Source organism: Martes martes (genome assembly GCF_963455335.1).
Source record: "Martes martes genome assembly, chromosome: 6".
Lineage (NCBI taxonomy): Eukaryota > Metazoa > Chordata > Mammalia > Carnivora > Mustelidae > Martes > Martes martes.
In genome coordinates, this window is record NC_137893.1 from 97,098,154 (window position 1) to 97,116,423 (window position 18,270).

The 18,270-nt window shown below is 36.1% G+C and overlaps 1 protein-coding gene across 1 annotated transcript in view; it reads right to left on the reverse strand.

The window, feature by feature from the left end:
- Window positions 1–18,270, reverse strand: part of PKHD1 (PKHD1 ciliary IPT domain containing fibrocystin/polyductin) — a 442,956-nt gene that overhangs the window by 169,253 nt on the left and 255,433 nt on the right. The window contains exon 51 of the mRNA XM_080805609.1: window positions 2,277–2,414. Coding sequence (XP_080661735.1) covers window positions 2,277–2,414 — 138 coding nt within the window. The remainder of the gene's footprint in view (window positions 1–2,276; window positions 2,415–18,270) is intronic.

An 18,270-nucleotide genomic window follows, 5' to 3' on the forward strand; every position in this document is an offset into this window, starting at 1 on the left:
AAAAATCCTCAACAAAATATTAGCAAATGGAATCCAGCCAAAAAATAAATATATAAATAAATCATTCATCATGATCCACTGGGATTTATTCCTGAGATGCAAGGATGGTTCAGTATTTGCAAATCAATCTGTGTGATACATCACATCAACAAGAGAAAGAATGAACATCATATGATCATTTCAATAGATGAAGAAAGAGCATTTGTCAAAGTACAACATCCATTCATGATATAAACTATCAACAACAAAGTAGGTTTAGAGGGAACAGACCTCAACATAATAAAGCCACAGATGAAAAAATCCACAGCTAGCATCATACTCAATGATGAAAAACTGACAGCTTTTCCCCTGAGGTTAGGAACAAGACAGTGATGTGCACTCTCACCACTTTTATTAAACACAGTACTGGAAGTCCTCGCCACAGCAATCAGAAAAAAAGAGAAATTTAAAAAGGCACCCAAATTGGTAAGGAAGAAGTAAAACTTTTACTATTTGTAGATGTCATGATACTACATATGGAAAACCCTAAGGATGCCACCAAAAAACTACTAGAACTGATAAATTAATTAGTAATATACCAGGATATAAAATCAATATACAGAATCCCATTGTATTTCTATACACTAATAATGAAGTAGCAGAAGGAGAAATTAAGAAAACATTCCCATTTAATTGCACAAAAAATAATGAAATACCTAGGAATAAACTTAATCAAGGAGGTAAAAGACCTATACTCTGAAAACTATGAAATGATAAGGAAAGGAATTACAAATGACACACAGCAATGGAAAGATATCCCATGCTCATGGATTTAGAGAACAATTATTGTTAAAATGTCCATGTAACCCAAGGCACTCTCCACATTTCATGCAATCCTTATCAAAATACCAATAGCATTTTTCACAAAACTAGAACAATTAATCTTAAAATTTGTATGGAACCACAAAAGACCCTGAAGAGTCAAAGCAATCTTGAAAAAGAATAAAACTGGAGGTATCACAATCCCAGATTTCAAGATACACTACAAAGCCGTAGTAATAAAAAAAAAAAAAAAAAAAAAAAAGTATGGTACTGGCACAAAAACAGACATATCAATCAATGGAACAAAATAGAGAGTCCAGAAATAAACTCACGATTATATGGTCAATTAATCTTCAACAAAGCAGGAAAAGATTATGCAATGAGAAAAAGACGGTCTTCAACAAATGGTGTTGGGAAAACTGGACAGCTACATCCAGAAGAATGAAACCAGACTGCTTTCTTACACAATACACAAAAATAAACTCAATAAGGATTAAGGACCTAAATGTGAGACCTAACACCATAAAAAATCCTAAAAGAGAGCATAGGCAGCACCCTCTTCGACATTGACCATAGCAGTATTTTTCTAGATATGTCTCCTGTGGTAAGGGAAACAAAAGCAAAACTAAACTACTGGAACTACATCAAAATAAAAAGCTTCTGCATATCAAAGGAAACAATCAACAGAACTAAAAGGCAACCTACTAATGGGAGGAGATATTTGCAAATGACATATCTGACAAAATGTTAGTATCCAAAATATATAAAGAACCTAAAACACTCAATATTCCCCAAATGAATAATCCAATTAACAAATGGTCAGAAGACATGAACAGACAATTTAAAACAAAACAAAACAAAACAAAAAAAAAAACAGATTCTTACCTAGAGAGAACAAACTGGTAGTCACCAGAAAAGAGGTAGGTGGGGAGACAGGTCAAACAAGTGAAGGGGATTAAGAGTGCACTTATCATGATGAGCACTGACTAATGTATAGAATTGTTACATCACTATATCATACACCTGAAAGTAATATAATACTGTTAGCTATACTGGAATTAAATTTTTTTAAATGTTTTGGAACTAGACGAAGGTCATTGTTTCACAACAATTGATAATTTGTTCCTTCTGAAAGAGTGGGCCATAGGTAAATTCTTGTACAAAGGACCAAAGGCAGAATTGATCTGTGGCCTGGAAGAAGCCAGGAGCCCTGCCATGAGCAGCAGCATGGGAACCCTAGGGCCAGAAACATGGCCTGATGACAGTGGGTGGACAAAAGAATGACCCATCAAAGTCACCTCTGTCTGTGTTGTCCAAAGCTTGTATAGGAAAAGCTTTATCAGTAAATTCACCCCCTTCCCTTAACCCTCCCCATACTCTGTTAACCAACCTTCTGGATGATACCACCAATTCTCAAGAACTTTCTCACAGAGTTAATTCCCCTTAAGTTCCCAATCCTTGTGCTCTGTACTTACCAACTTTCAGCTCCCCACCAGCAATGACCATGCACGCTACACTCAGAACATTGCTTCTGTCCACAGGGAATTCTAAAGTCCCCTTCACATAAAGGCCTCTGAGGACTGGGAGATTTGTATCCACAAGGACCGTCCTGTCTGCAGAAGAAAAAGAAATTGAGCCGACATATAACCAAAACAAGAATTGCGTTCTCCCCTCCAGTGATTTACTCTGTGGTTCCCCAGGTGACTCAGGGGTTGCTCACACTGCACCTCATGCCAGGACAGGTGTAGCAACTAGAAGAACAAATAGTTTGTTAAAGACTAGGTCTTAATAAGGAGCAGGAGGAAAAAAAAATACTACACAATTAATAAATTCTTACATTGCCCAACAAACCAAGGCCAAAACGCAGTGTTTATGCCCTAAACCCCCAAGCCTGTATGTGTGTGTGTGTATGTGTGTGTGTGTGTATATATATATATATATATATATATATATATATATATATTTTTTTTTTTTTTAGAGGTTCGGGAGGGGCTGAGGGAGAGGCAGAGGGAGAGAATCCTCAAGCAAACTCCCAGCTGAGCACAGAACCCAAGGTAGGGATCGATCTTACAACATTGAGATTATGACCTGAGTTGAAATCAAGAGTGAGATGCTTAACCAACTGAGCCACCCAGGCACACACCCCTCCCACCCCTCACCCACCCCTTCCCAGTCCTACTTTAGTGCAAATACACTAAAATTTCCCTATCTTTTGTCCCTTCCCTTCACTTTGGCCATAGTTTCAGGGAGGTAGAGAATCACAGATATGACCTTGGCCTCTGAAGTCAAATTATTTGGATGTGAATCCCAGCTCTGCTACTTATTAACTGTGTGAACCAACACCTTTACAGCTTTGCACCTCAGTTATCTAATCAGTGAAATGGGAATAATAAAAATATTTGCTTCATTCCTAGGGTGTTTGTGAGGCTGAAATGAGTTTGTAGATCTAAAGTGCTTACACAGTACTAGTGAGTCATTCTCAATCTCCCAACTCAGAGTGAGATTTACATTTCCCGATTTACGTTTCTACCACATAAAGTAAAAGTCTGGTGTGGGCTCAAGAAATGCTGGGTATTTCCTGGTACCTGGGTGGCTCAGTCGTTAAGCCTCTGCCTTCAACTCAGGTCATCAACCCAGGGTCCTGGGATCGAGCCCTGCATCAGGCTCCCTGCTTAGCAGAAAGTCTGCTTCTCCCTCTCCCACTCCCCCTGCTTGTGTTCCTTCTCTTGCTGTCTCTTTCTCTGTCAAATAAATTAAAAAATTTAAAAGAAAAAGAAAAAAATAAAAAGAAATGCTGAGTATTTTCATTACTGGCACTGTTCTCAATTAGTTTGGCATTCTTATAGACGTCATTGGACAACTTAAAACCATTGTTCTTCATCACTCCTTTCATAAAGTTTCCATATAACTTCAGAAGAAAGGAATCATAGATTTTTGTCTCAAAGTAACAATAAGGCAATACATGAATAAAAATTCTCATTTAAAAGAGTAAATATTTCATGTATGCCAAAGTATTAAGTGTTACTTTCTGAGGCTTAGTAGTAATTCAGCACAAATTAAAGATCTCAAATAAAAGTTCCTGCTTGAATTTCAAGTACTGTAATCACTGACACATGTAAAGGTTTTAAGGAATTTTGTTAACATAATCTCATGTCTCATTCCAGGAAACAATGTACCCTGCTGTTCTTAAGGACCTACCCTCCAAATTAATGTCTCAGAGGCTGTCTTTCCTAGTCCCCAACAAAGACTCTATGGTTGTAAACCAACCATTTCCTTTTTCCTCCTGGGTTCATGGTTAGACTATCTTTTCTGACCTCGTTTGTAGATGGACAAAGCCACATGACTGAGCTGTAGTCTATAAATTGTAGACAGAATCGAAGTTGACATCTGTTGGCCTGGTCCATAAATTCTCCAGGCATGGCTGTGGTCCAACAGCATCAACACGACCCACTCACCCATCAGAATCAACCCAAGTTCTAGCTCTGCAGGTAAGACATTTCCTGTCCACTCCCCACTGGGCCCACCACTGCCCCCATGGAAATCTCTCTACCTTCTGATAACAGAACATTAAAACATATTATCATAAATACATCCATAATTAGTGTATGTAAAGAGGTAACTGTCACTGGGCTGTTCCTCAGTGTAATTATGCTTTTCTCACCTGCTGTAACTTTCTTAGGGGAAGCAACTGTCCATTTAAAAAAATCCCTCATGCCTACCATGACATCAAAGATAAAGTTGTATTAAATAAATGTTGCTCAGATCTGCTGAGTTTACTTCCCTACACACCTTAAATTCAAGAACACATTAGGAACTAATACAAAATGAACAAACAGGCTAAACGGATAAAAATACATATTTCAATTTCATTTCAGGTACTTTAAAAAATTCAAACAAAAGACTTAAATATCAAGAGGATGTTCTAAGTTTAACACACATTTTGTGAGTTCATGAGTTTTATATGATTTCAAAAGCAAGACAGAAATTATTTCAAGTCAGCACCTTTAAAAAAAACTAGAGCTCTACACCAATGGCCTTTATCTCTTCCAACATATGACCCAAACTACCAATGTTCGGCTGCTGAGCTTGATCAAACAAAATGATTAAGTTGCTTCAAAAAATGTTTTCCTTCATTCACAGAGTACTCACACACCTAAAAGCATGATATTAGGCTTCTTTTTAACAAACTTCCCAAGTAAAATATGACAATAACACAGAATCTAAAATTTTCCTTTTGGTCTTTATCACATAGCCTTCTTAGAAGAAATTTTTCCTTTTAATTGTTTTATCCACTCCAAATATACCAAAAAATTTCACATGAATCATATATAGCCTAACTATTATAAGCTCCATGAGAACAGAGACCATAGCTGCCATTCTCACTTTTATTTTCTGAGGACCTTGAACTATAGATACTCAGAAATAACACCAAATACACACACACACACACACACACACACACATTCCACACATAAAATCTAATAGCTATTCAAGGGGAAGTATAGGATGAAGACAAGAGTAGAAACATTGCTCTTATTGCTTTCAGTGTCACCTTTCACTTGGAAATTTCCTGTCTAGGGGCACCTGGGTTGCTCAGTTGGTTAAATGTCTGCCTTCAGCTCAGGTCATGATCCCAGGGTCCTGGGATCAAGCCCCACATCAGGTTCTCTGCTCAGTGGGGGGCCTGCTTCTCCCTCTCCCTCTGCTTTCTGGTGCTCACGTCCTCTCTCTCTCTCTCTCTCTCTCTCTGTTAAATAAATAAATAAAACCTTTAAAAAAAAGAATGAAATTTCCTGTCTATTCATTTTTCTTCTTTCTTTTCCTTCCCTGTGATGTGTCAAATCTTGTTGGGTGGTGGGAAATCGGACATGAGTAAGACAGGTTTATCTGTCTTACAGATGAGGACAGATAAACAAATAAGTATAATGTGATATACTTGAAATGATAATACAGTTGACTCTTGAGCAATATGGGTTTGAACTTCATGGGTCCACTTATACACAAATTTTTTTTTTTTGTAAATATAGTACAGAACTTCCTGCAAATGTCCTCATCTTCCTTATTACATTCTTAAAATATTTCCTTTTCTCCAGCTTACTTATTGAAAGATTATAGGAGATAATATATGTAACGTACAAAATATGTGTTAATCGACTATTGATGTAATTGGTAAGGCTTCTGGTCAACAATAGGCTATTAGTAGTTACATTTTGGGAGGATCAAAGTTATATAAAATTTTTGACTGCACAGGGTATGGGATCAGCACCCTAACTCCCATATTGTTCAAGGTTAACTGTATATTTTTTCATTATATAGAGGTTGACCTCATCTTTACTCCCAACTACTTCAAAATGGAAAGTCTATCAATGTGCCTAATAACAAAATTCTGCTAAGATGAAAGAAACATATGCCCCATAAATATTTCTATAAAGGAATTTTCATATCACTGTAGCAGACTACAGCTATCATTATAAGTAACAAAGGCAGAAAAATTCATTCCAGTGTAGGCTCCACAGCAGATCAGCTGCAGGTCCAAACTGACCAACCCTCAACTATATAATGACAGCTTATAGTGGATGTCTCTCTCTTCCAGGTGTGGAAAAATAGGATCAATATGCCACTGTCTCTGAGCAGCTTCACTTCCATGAAATTACTCAACACATTCCAGAAAAAAAGAATCACCCCGAATCAGTTATTTATACAACCCACTTAAAAACATGAACGATAGGCCACCTCTAAATTAACTGTGCCTCGCTGCTTTCCATCTTGCCTTGCTTTGACCAAGGCTGTTCCATCCTACTCTGTCAGTGACCAATCTATCCTACTTGAGAGAATGAGCACGGGCATATGGAGGGAACCATCTGGAATTTCTGTTGCTTGATGGGAGGCTGATGGGGGAACAGATCTGGGAAGAGACTCCAAAAAGAATTAACGAGTGCCAGATGTAATTAAAGACTGCTTTTTCCCCCCAAAGGAGCTCAGGACCAGCCTTGGGGTGGCGCCTCTTGGTTCCAAATTATACCCCCTTTCCACTTGTTCATCTATCAAGCGCTAAACATCCTACCATCTTTATTTTAGCATCTTTTGCCAAGCAGTGTTTTCTTTCTCCCTGTGAGAGTTGTATTTTGATAATTAAGGACAAAGCTTTAAAAATAATATCTGGAAAGTTAACACTAAGGAGGAATCACCTGAATTTCCCCATGTATCAAATACAACGACAACAACAAAGAGGTTTTAGTCTTCTATAAAGGCACTAGCTACCCTTATGACCAGAAAGCCTGAACCAAATCAAAAGGCAGATGTCTCTGACAGAGGCCTAGAGATTCTTCTGTGTCAGGACTAGTCTCATTACAAAGCATTCCATGTCATTTCAACACTAGATTTAAACTCATTTTTTTTTTCACAGTGAAGTCAGGGAGTCAAGGTCACTATTGTGTAGCATTCCAAGGGTCTGACACTTGTCTAAATCCTGTAGAAATGAGATCAAGGGCGAAGGGCACAGATCCTGGGAATAATGATGGGGTCACATTAACAGGCATAATTTAGAGTAGGCCGACCCACTGCTTGTATGGTATTCACTGTATCAGGCCCCATAACTTAGGTGGTGAAGACAGTTTCCATTACAACCGTGCTATTGTCAGAAACACAGCTTACAACCAACTATGGACATAGGTCAGACTTCTGAGGGAGCATGATGGCATGCAAGGGCAGAGCAGGATATACAAGGATTATTTGAGGGCTTGTCATTTTCCTGTACCTTCCATACTTAGCAGTTAAACACAATTGTTTTCTACATTCATCCTTACCCATAATAGTTTCCCATAAATATATGAACCAATGGAAAAGTAGGTCTTAATGCCATTTGAAATAGTGATTGGTGGTGTTTCCTTTCCTTTGTAGTCTTGCATAACTTTTGGTGAATTTAACGACTTACCCAATATTCTGTCTATACAATTTAAGAGAATGGCTGATACATTCAAAGAAAGTACTCCTAAAATAGAAGGGGATTCTCATACATAAATAGTTCACAGAGATGAAAATTAAGTGTGATTGAAAATTAGTGTCAAGTAGACTAATTTGCACAGATGATGGTATTCGTTTATCAAGAAGTCATTCTATTGTAGAAAAATCAGAACAAAGAAGTGCTAGAAGGTAAGGATGCTTTCTTTCTACAACAAAATTCTTTTCAAAGAGCTGGTAACTTTATAGCCTGCCTTTTTATCAAATCCACACAGGTGGTTTCTTTATTCTATTCTATCATTTTTTTTTTCAAACTGGTCTTAAAAATAGGCAGAAGAGGCAGTTTTCAAAGTGCCCAGAGGCACGTGATTCAAGACTGAAAGCCAGCTTCCATAACACCTTGAAGAACAGCCATCCGCCTGCCTGCATGTGGGCGAGGCTGGGGAGGGGGGGGATTGGGGGGAGGGGCAGGTTTAACTTTGGATAATAAATACCCATCCCACTCCCCCTGCACACTCTCTCTCTCTGTCTTTCTCAGTCACATACAGACATGCATAACTCTTAGAGTAGAATCAACATTTTAAATTATGATATTTTAATTGATCAATAAAATGTTTAACATACAATGTTTATCTCTTCCTCTAGTCTATACCATCTGTTCTTCAAAAATATTTTGAATCTATTTAATAGGAAGGTCTTTAAGTAAAATTACCAACTGTATCAGATCAATCCTCTGAATCCCAAATTCTGAAAGGAAAATGCCAGAAGGTGCTGCTGTTTTCATAAAAATAGAAAAAAATCTGTGCCTTCTCCCATTCCAGGCTTTCTTTGTTTTATTTTTTTAATCTTGAGATGGTGTTGTGCTGATGTTCTCTCCATTAGACCTCAAAGAATGCAGAGTGACCAACTTGGTGTTGCCTTTTTTAAAAAACAACCTTAATATTAAAAAATATTGATATATAATCATCCTACAAAAAGCTGTACATATTTCATGTATACAACTTAACGAGTTTGGAGATAGGTATATATTCATGTACTTGTCACCATAAATCTCTCCATCCTTTCCAAAAGTTCCCTCCCACCTTTTTTTTAATTTATTATTATTTTGTGATAAGAACACTCAGCCTAAGATCTACCCTCAAGGCAAATTTTTGATAAAATACTGTGAAATAACACAGCATTGTTTCTTGTGGACACTCTGTTGCACAGACAATCTCTAGGATCTATTCATCTTGAAAAACTGAACTTTGCACCCTTTGCCTACTACCTCCCCAGATCCTCCTACTCCTAGCCCCTAGAAATCACTCTATTAAAAAAGAAAAATAGGTGAGTGGGTGAGATCTCATATGTAGAATTTAAGAAACAAAAAAATCATAGGGGAAAAAAGAGGGAGGCAAACCAAGAAATGGATTCTTAACTCTAGAGAACAAATTGATGGTTACCAGAGGGGAGATGGGTGGGGGATGGGTGAAATAGGTGAGGAGGAACGGAGGGCACCTGTGTGGAGTCTCGGCTGTTGTATAGAAACCCTGAATCACTATCGCTGTATTGTACATCTGAAACGAATATCACACTGTATATTAACTAACTGGAACTTAAATAAACATTTTTTTAATTAAAAAAAAACTTCAAATTAAAACATGGACAAAGGAACTGACGAAACATTTCTTTGAAGAAGACATACAAATAACAACAAGTAATATAAAAGGGCACTTAAGATCACTAATTAACCATCAGGGAAATGCAATCAGACCCACCATGAGATATCACTTCATACTTGTTAGTATGACTTTCATTAAAACAAAAACAAAAAAAAAAAAACCCCACAAAGTTAACAAGTATTGACAAAGGATTAAAGAATAGGGTGCCCTGGTGCACTGTTGGTGGGAATGTGATCGGTGCAGCCACTCTGAAAAACAGTGTGGAGTTTCCTCAAAGAATTAAACTACCCTACAATCCAGTGATTGCACCGCTGGGTACAGACCCAAAAGAAATGACAGCAGGTTCTCTGAGAGCTAGCTGCATTCCCATGTTCACTGGTGGTGCCATTTGAAACAAGATCCATGGTACTCTGATTGCTTAGATGTCTTGAGTCCCACAAAGAAATCTAGACCTTTTAATCCCCAGAAGACCTAAAAGTGAAAAGTATACATTTTGATAAACTTGAGGTCAGATTTAAACTATAGTTTGGCTTTACCCACATAATTTTATTACCTCCATAGATCAGTGATGAATCTATACTAACCCTAAGCTGGTGGACAAAATCCCTCTTCAATCATTATGGTAAATGATAGATATATATGTGGAAAGGCATAAACGGGTAGCTCTCAGGCAATGGAATTATTACATTCTTACATGTTACGATTAGTGTCAAAGACAAAGGAGGCACAGAGCTTATTTTCCTGTGGGGTTTTTTGTTTGTTTCCTTAAAAAATAAAAGTGAGACTCATTGCTAGTTAACAAATACATTTTCATACTTTAACACTGAAGAAAAAAAAACAAGTATCTATAAAATAAAGGATTTGTTCCTGAAAGAGGCTATTCAGGCATAGGCCCATGTAGCAAACATTCAATTCAGTGAGTTTATTTCCCCCATCAAATATTTTCTTATTTGAAAATACACCCTTTCTGTTTCTGCTTGACCTGAAAGAAGGCAATATGTCCAGAACAGGGTGAGATTTTCATTTTTTTTATGTTTTTTTTTTTTCTCAAGCTTTCAATTGTTTCTTCTGACTGGGGGTGGGGGGAAGCCCAAAACTCTAAAACATTATTAAATTTCTTAAAGAAAGATGTTTACATCCATTTTGTTAAAAAAATATCTGTTATTTCATAAATACATAATTAATGCTTAAAATGGAACTTATAATATAGTGCCTGACTAATAAATACTGAGTAAATAACCTCTATTCTACATTTTAATATATTGTATCAAAATTTATATTTTTTGGACAAACTAGTCTATACTTTATTTCCTAAATTCATAAAGTACTTATGTTCTATAAAAAGCAAAAATTACTTCTGTAGACACTTCTCTGTTCTTAACAGTCTCATAGCTTCTATGGTTACATTTTCTAGAAATTCCCGAAGTCTTTAAGAATGTTTTAATAAATTCCAATAAATAATTATATTCATTTAATGCAGAGATTTCTTGCCTGAGGTTTCCAAAATAAGTTCTTTTTCCCTTAAATTCAAATACTGTCCCAGAGACCATGAACCTTCCTAGAACTTATACTTATAATGCTAAGTATTTCAATAATAATATCCAGATCTTCCAATCTCTGCCAAAAGTCCCAATGCTCTAAAATATCTCCATGTTGCCTGACAAAGGTACTGAAATCCCCACCTTTAGAGTTAACCCCTTTTTTAATTGGGTACCTAGAAGTTCCTAAGAGAACAATGATATGTAAAGAAAAGCATTGTTATTGATCAATAAATATATGCATTCATCCATTCATTCACTTAGCAAATATTATCAAGTTGCCTTGCCAGATACTGACCCATGCCAATGAAACAAATATAAATAAAATAAGGCTCTCACCCCACATAGAGGAATGAGTATTTTCATGAGATTGATTGGGTGGAAGGAAGTTGACCTGAATGATTTTTAGTGTTTATTTCTGATACCCACCCAAATAATCATGGCAAGGCCCAGGTAATGCTTCTTTGTTTTGTTATGTTTCTGTTTTTCCATTTTATTTTATTTTATTTCTTTTCAGTGTTTCAAAGTAAGGAAGATTGTATTTGTTTCTCTCTTCCTTCTAGCGCCCATCCATCCCTAGGAACTCAATGCCCTCATCTGCTCCTACTCCATACTGGTGAGAATCCCACTGATGCCCCCATCTATCCACACTACACACATATCCAGGGTCTAAGTGGTTCTATAGTTTCAGTGTCTTCTCAACAGTGCCCTCATTCTTTCCAGGCTCCATTCACTGATACCTGACTAATAAAGAATTATTGTAGGACAAATACACGGGCTGATTCATCTATTACTATTTGCCCCAAAAGCAATCTGGTACAACGGAATGCTCACCAGACAAAAATTCAGACAGACCAAAGTTGGAATCCCCAGTAAGTCATTCCTTGAAAAAACTGCTTAGCTTCTCTGATTTTCCATTCCTCAAATGCAAAACAAGAGAAATAATACCTCATGGAGGGGATATTAAGGGTTAGATGAGATACCACATATGAAAGTATTACAGTGCTTGGCACATAACAGGCATAAATGATTAGCTATCACCTGTCTTGTATATCCAATATATATTTTGAGTACCCACTCTATATACTTGTTGCTCTGATGCTTGGTGAGCCAGAGAGGCATAGCCCTTGCTCTTGTGAAATAGAATATTCTAGAGAAAATTGACATTTAACCATAATCACACACAAATAACAATATAGCACAAACTGTGGTAAGTGATAAGAAGGAAAATGCATGATGCTAGGGTATAGCATGCTCTAGAGAGAGAATGCAGTAGACATGAAAAGTGAGAGATGGGAAAGAGCCCCATACATTGAAAAGACAGAAAATCAGCAGGAGTGCCTGGACTATAGACACTGGAGGAGAGCAGTGAGCAGTGGGATGGGAAAGGCAGGTGAGTAAGCAGATTAAGCAGGATTTTTGAAGGCTCTGTAAAAACTGGAGACTTTATCCTAAGAATGACATTAAGCCAGGAAAGCCTTGTAAGCAGAGAGATTATGCACACAATTCAGAAGTTAAAAAGATCACTTTGGTTTCAGTAGAGTAGATGAGGTCAAGAGCAGGAGGAGGAAAACAGGAGGGATTCCAGGGATTCACCCAAGAGGCGATAATGCATTGAGTAGGGTGGTGAGAGGAGAGAAAAGAAAAACAGATTTGACAAATAGCTAGGAACAGAATACACAAGATTGGTCAAAGTGTCCAGAACGACTCAAAGCAGTCAACAGTGGAAAATGATGCCAGGTACCAGAATGGGAAAAGCTAGAGGAGAACAAGTTGGCATCTGGGACTGGCGGCCTCAAGGGTGGAAGGGGATATATACAGAGGATTCTCTCTGGGTTGTTCAAGTTTGAGATGCCTTTAAGTCATCCCAGTAGAGATTTCAAGTTGACAGTTGGACATATGGGTTTGATACTTGGAAAAAGCAAAAAGATCTCACGGACTCCCAATGCTATCTTTCGGTTGATGACTATCAAATTTATGTTCTCAGGAGTCACCAAAGAAGCAAAGATAGAATGAGGAGAGAATTACCAGAATCTAGAAGTTGATGAGTGCTCAAGGGAATAATTTAAATCATATAGACATATAAAGAAATGCATGTATGCTGCTAGATAGTATCTTGAAGGAGGGAAAGCCTGCAGACAAGGAGAGAAAAGAGACACCTGAGGTACCTGGAAAGAAAGACTGGCATCAGATATAGAGGACACTATGTGACACCAACCTTTGAGAGAAGGTAAAGCACTTTCTCCATTAGAACAGGAAAGAAGATAGAAGCATGTGCAGTCCATACGTACTCACCTCCTTTCAAGAGGAAACTAAGGGTCGGTATGAAATGTAAAAATTAAACACTCTGGGAAAATGGTGAAGTTAGGACACACCTTCAGCTTGCCTTTAAATCAGTTAATAGAAACATTTGACTCCACCCCCAACAACTAAGCAGAGATGAACTCTACTGCAAAACTCTTTGTGTGAAATAAATCTATATACCAGGGTATTGGGCTTAGTATCACCCTAAGAAACTGTGCTACCTTAACAACATCTGAAGGAGATTCTTTTTAAAAGTAATTGATGAGAATTAATACATAAAGATGAGTGACTGCTATATAAATACATGAAATTCTTAAAGTGATTAACACATGTGTGTATACACCCACATATCAAACCGAACATATATTTTATATGCGGGGTCTTTTTAGCCAACCATCCATTCTCAAAAAGAGACTGGTTCCTTACTACAACATGGATGAACCTCGAAAACATTATACAAAGTGTAAAAAGGCACTGTATAATTACATGTATATGAAATTCTAGAATAGGCGAATCTATAGAGACAGAAAGTAAATTAGTGGTTGCTTGGGGCTGGGAGAGAGAGAGGAATTAGGGAGTGATTGCTAAGGAGTCTGGGCTTTTTTTTTTTTTTAAACTGGTAATGAAAATGTTCTAAAACTGAATACAGTGATGATTGCACAACTCTATATATATATACCAAATATATATATATATATATATATACTCTATCGATATACACCAAAAGTCATTGAATTGTACACCTTAAATAGATGAATTGTATGAATTTGAATTATGCTTCAATAAAGCTTTTTAAAAATGAAAAGGTAATTAATGTAATATTATGGGAAAATCTTCGAATAATACCTTTTAAAGCAATATACAACACAGTTTATAATATGCTATCATTTATATAAAGAAAATTGTTAAGGAAAAATATATGTATATGTGTGTGATTTATAATTATTTTTGTATGTCTCTGGAAGGATACCCAAGGAATTAGTAACATTGTAGCACTGTTGTTTTTAGGAAATGAAACTAGATAGATGACATTATGAAGGAAGAACTTTCAATGAGTATTTCTTGTGAGTTCTTTTTTATTTTTTTAGTTTTGAACAATGTGAATGCACTATTTTAAAATATTTTAAAATTTATAACCAAAATTAAAAATAAACTGGTTATATCTGTTATTTGCTGTAGGCAAAATTGTAGTCATGTGTGTATATGTATGTGTCTGTGAGAGAGAGAGAAAGAGGGAGAGGGAGAGAGATTGAGTCTTTTCTCGAACTCTCTTCTTGTCTTTGCCAGACTTATAATTTTTTCCCACTGCTGCCAGTGTCTGGAGGAAAGAGTTAGCTATGCAGTCTCTTACATGACTTGCCTTTTTTGACTTTCTATTTCTAGTGTCCTTAGTTTACATTTTGGTATGTAGTGCTCCTTTCCCATTTATTTCCATTTTTGCCACTTTTACATGCGGATATTTGTGAAATGCCTCCTATTGCTGAGTATCTGTGAATCCAGGAAAATTTTGACTCTGCCACTAGGATTGGAGTTTGGTATGTTTTAATTTGTTCTGATTTCAGTTTTTGCTTGCTAAGTTAATATTTGGACAAAACCAAACTCCAGTACCTTGCAGAGGTTATACTGCTTTTCAGAAAGTTCCCAGTATTGTAATTTTACTCACCCAGAGTCACTGGAGACAACTTAATAAAACAAGGACTCATAGGTAGGCAAATGAGGAATTGTAAACACAAACATAAACAGAGAACCATAAAAGCTACTGAATAATCAACAATCAATTTAATAATCCCAAGAACAAATACCAAAAGACACAAAATAAAGCAAATAGAAGGATCTAGTTTGAGCATATTTCCAGAGATATTTTAGAAACTATATCCACGGGGGAAGAAAACCAATTAGATGTATGGTATTTTTAAAATTATCACACAAATAATTTTTATTGAAGTATAACTAACATACAGTGTTATATCGTCAACAATTCTTTTTAATCATTAGACTGAGTAAATAGTGCAATGGATAGTGCTAGAAGTTTGAAATGCAAAATCAAGCTCATAGATTCTTTTTTTTTAATCTTTTTTTTTAAGATTTTTTATTGATTAATTTGACAGAGATCACAAGTAGGCAGAGAGAGAGAGAGAGAAGAGGAAGCAGGCTCCCTGCTGAGCAGAGAGCCCGATGTGGGGCTTGATCCCAGGACCCCGAGATCATGACCTGAGCTGAAAGCAGAGGCTTTAACCCACTGAGCCACCCAGGTGCCCCAAGCTCATAGATTCTACCCAAAACAAAAAAAGTAAAAAGATAGAAAATAGGGGGATGGGGGAAAGCTTATAAAGCATAATAATATACCCTAAAAACCTAATATCGATCTATTTACATGTTTCAAAAGGAAAAAAACTAGCAAAATATCAGGAAGAAAACCATTAAGGAAATAATTTATCATTGCCAAAGAAAGATACATCCTCATAATAAAATAGTCCAGTGGGTAAAAGGAAATCCTTTAAGTTTTCCAAAGATTAAAACAAATTACCTACAAAAAATAAAAACCAAATGGAATTCAGTCTTGTTTGTTAGAAAACAATGGACAAGATCATCAAAGTTCTTCAGTTGTTCAATGAATGAATTACCAGAAGATATGTGTCAGCAAACAAAAAGTAAATCCAGAAAAGTGGAAGATGTGTGATACAAAAAAGGTAGGATGCAGAGAATCAAGTACAAGTTACAGATTTCTAACTGTTAATGTATAATGTTAATAATGGAACAGTTTCAACTCAGCCCTCATCTATAAAGTATAGACAATAATCATACATATCCAATATACCTAATAAAGTTATTAGGAGGATAAGAATGTCAGTGTATAAAGCACATAGATAGCAAACAGCCAGTACACAATAACTGCTAATTTTTATAATCTCAGTAATCTGAGCTAATCTGGGAGGCAAAAAAGGATAAAAAGAATATCTAACTTTTTTTTAATATTTTATTTATTTTTTGAGAGAGAGAGAGAGAGCACGAGCAGGAAGGAGAGGAAGAAGCAGGTTCCCTGTGAGCAGGAAACCCGATGCAGGGCTTGATCCCAGGACCCTGAGATCATGAGCTGAGCTGAACTCAGATGCTTAACCCACTGAGTCATCTAAGCACTCAATACCTAACTTTTTAAAATTAACATTCTCCTGATTAGTAGTGAGGTTCAGAATTTTCTTATGTTTTTTTTGGCCCTTTTGTTCATTTCTCTGTGATGGTCCTTAGTGTTTTTCTTTTTTCAGAAAAAAATGTATAGGATTTATTTGTATATTGTAATAATATGTATTGTCATGTACTGTGTATTGCAAATAATTTGTCCTCATCACTTGAATTTTAGCTTTGCTTGCAATTTCTTTGATCATAGGGAAGTTTTTAATTTTTATGTAACCAAATATTTCCATCTTTTCTTTTCCTGCTTCTAGAACAAAGGCCTTACACAGAGTATTAGCGGGACTTTTAAAAAACAGTCTCTGGATACTTTTTGCTACTATATTTTTTATAAAAGCAAAAAACTGAGAAAAATAAAAATCTTCAGTGTTTATCAGTAAGATCATCTTACATTCCTACTCTGGAATATCATGCAGCCATATAAAAAGGATATGATAGCTTTCTCTTCACTGATATGACAGTATCACCAACACAAATTATTAACTTTTCCAAAAGTCATGCATGAATATTTAGAACATAGTTTCATGCTGAAATGAAGCCATCCTTAGCATGGCATGTAAGAGCTTCAGTCAGACTTTCGGGTCCCAATATTGTCCCTCTACCGATGAACTTTACGGTCTTTAAGTCTCAGCTTGCTAGCCTGATAAAGAAAGATAGTAATAGTGCCCAATAAGGTGGTTATGAGGGTTACAAAGTGTATTCATCTTAAATGCTTATGATGGGAAAGATTTGTAGCAGTAATTTAATAATAGTAGCAGTAATTTCAGTATGGTTTTAATAATAGTATTACTAGTAATAACGTGTCCTTTAAAATAACAAGATAATAATGGGAGTTCAGTTTTTTTTAATGTGCCAGACATTGCATTACTATTTTATATCACTGAACCTTCATAAAGATGCTGTGATATCAGCATCTAATTGTAGTAGCAGTAATTAATGTATGGTATTAATAGTAATATTACTAGTAATAATATGCCCATTAAAATAATAAGATAATAATGTGAACTCAGCTTTCTTAATGTGCCATGCATTGCCTTAATAAACATACATATCACCGAAATTTCATAAAGATGCTCTGACATTAGTACCACATTTTACACATAAGGCAGCCAAGACTGAGAGCAGAAGTTCTTCAACCTGAGTGTGTGTAAGAATCCCCTGAGATTGTGTTCAAATACTAGTGATCTGCATTTTGGGTGAACTCTGCAATTAGTAATAAAACAAGGTGTCCATGGACCACACTTCTGAAAGCCCTGGCTTACAGTAACATTCCCTAGACTACACAACCAGTAAAGACTGAGTCAGGACCAAATCCAGATCTGTCTTATTTCTGCTGCCTTAGCCATACTTTCCTTCCTACCCTTTGTACCCAAATAAAGGAGTAATACTTTCCTTTCTTGCCTTATACACCCAATTTCATATACTATTGGACCTCCTTACAGTTAGTTTTGACTTCTGTAAATTTATTCTTTTATAAAAAGTTTAAATAATATATGAAAAATCTTTCTTGTGCAAAATAATATAAAGATACACAAAGCAAAATATCAAAGAATTCCTTAACCCCTTCCTGTTGCCCCCTCTTGGATAACCGCTATTCTCAATTGGGTTTATATTAATCTTTCTAATGTGTGTTTTTACTTATATAATGTATAGCTTTTCAAAACTATTGATGAACAGAGCACTTTGTCCTACGTCAGGCTCCATCTGAATATTCTGGCTCTGGGCTCTGAGTATTGTCAATGTGTCCTGTCTTTCTAGGGCCTTATATTTACATAACTCACACTCTTCTCTGGCTCAAAAAATTAAATTTAAATACC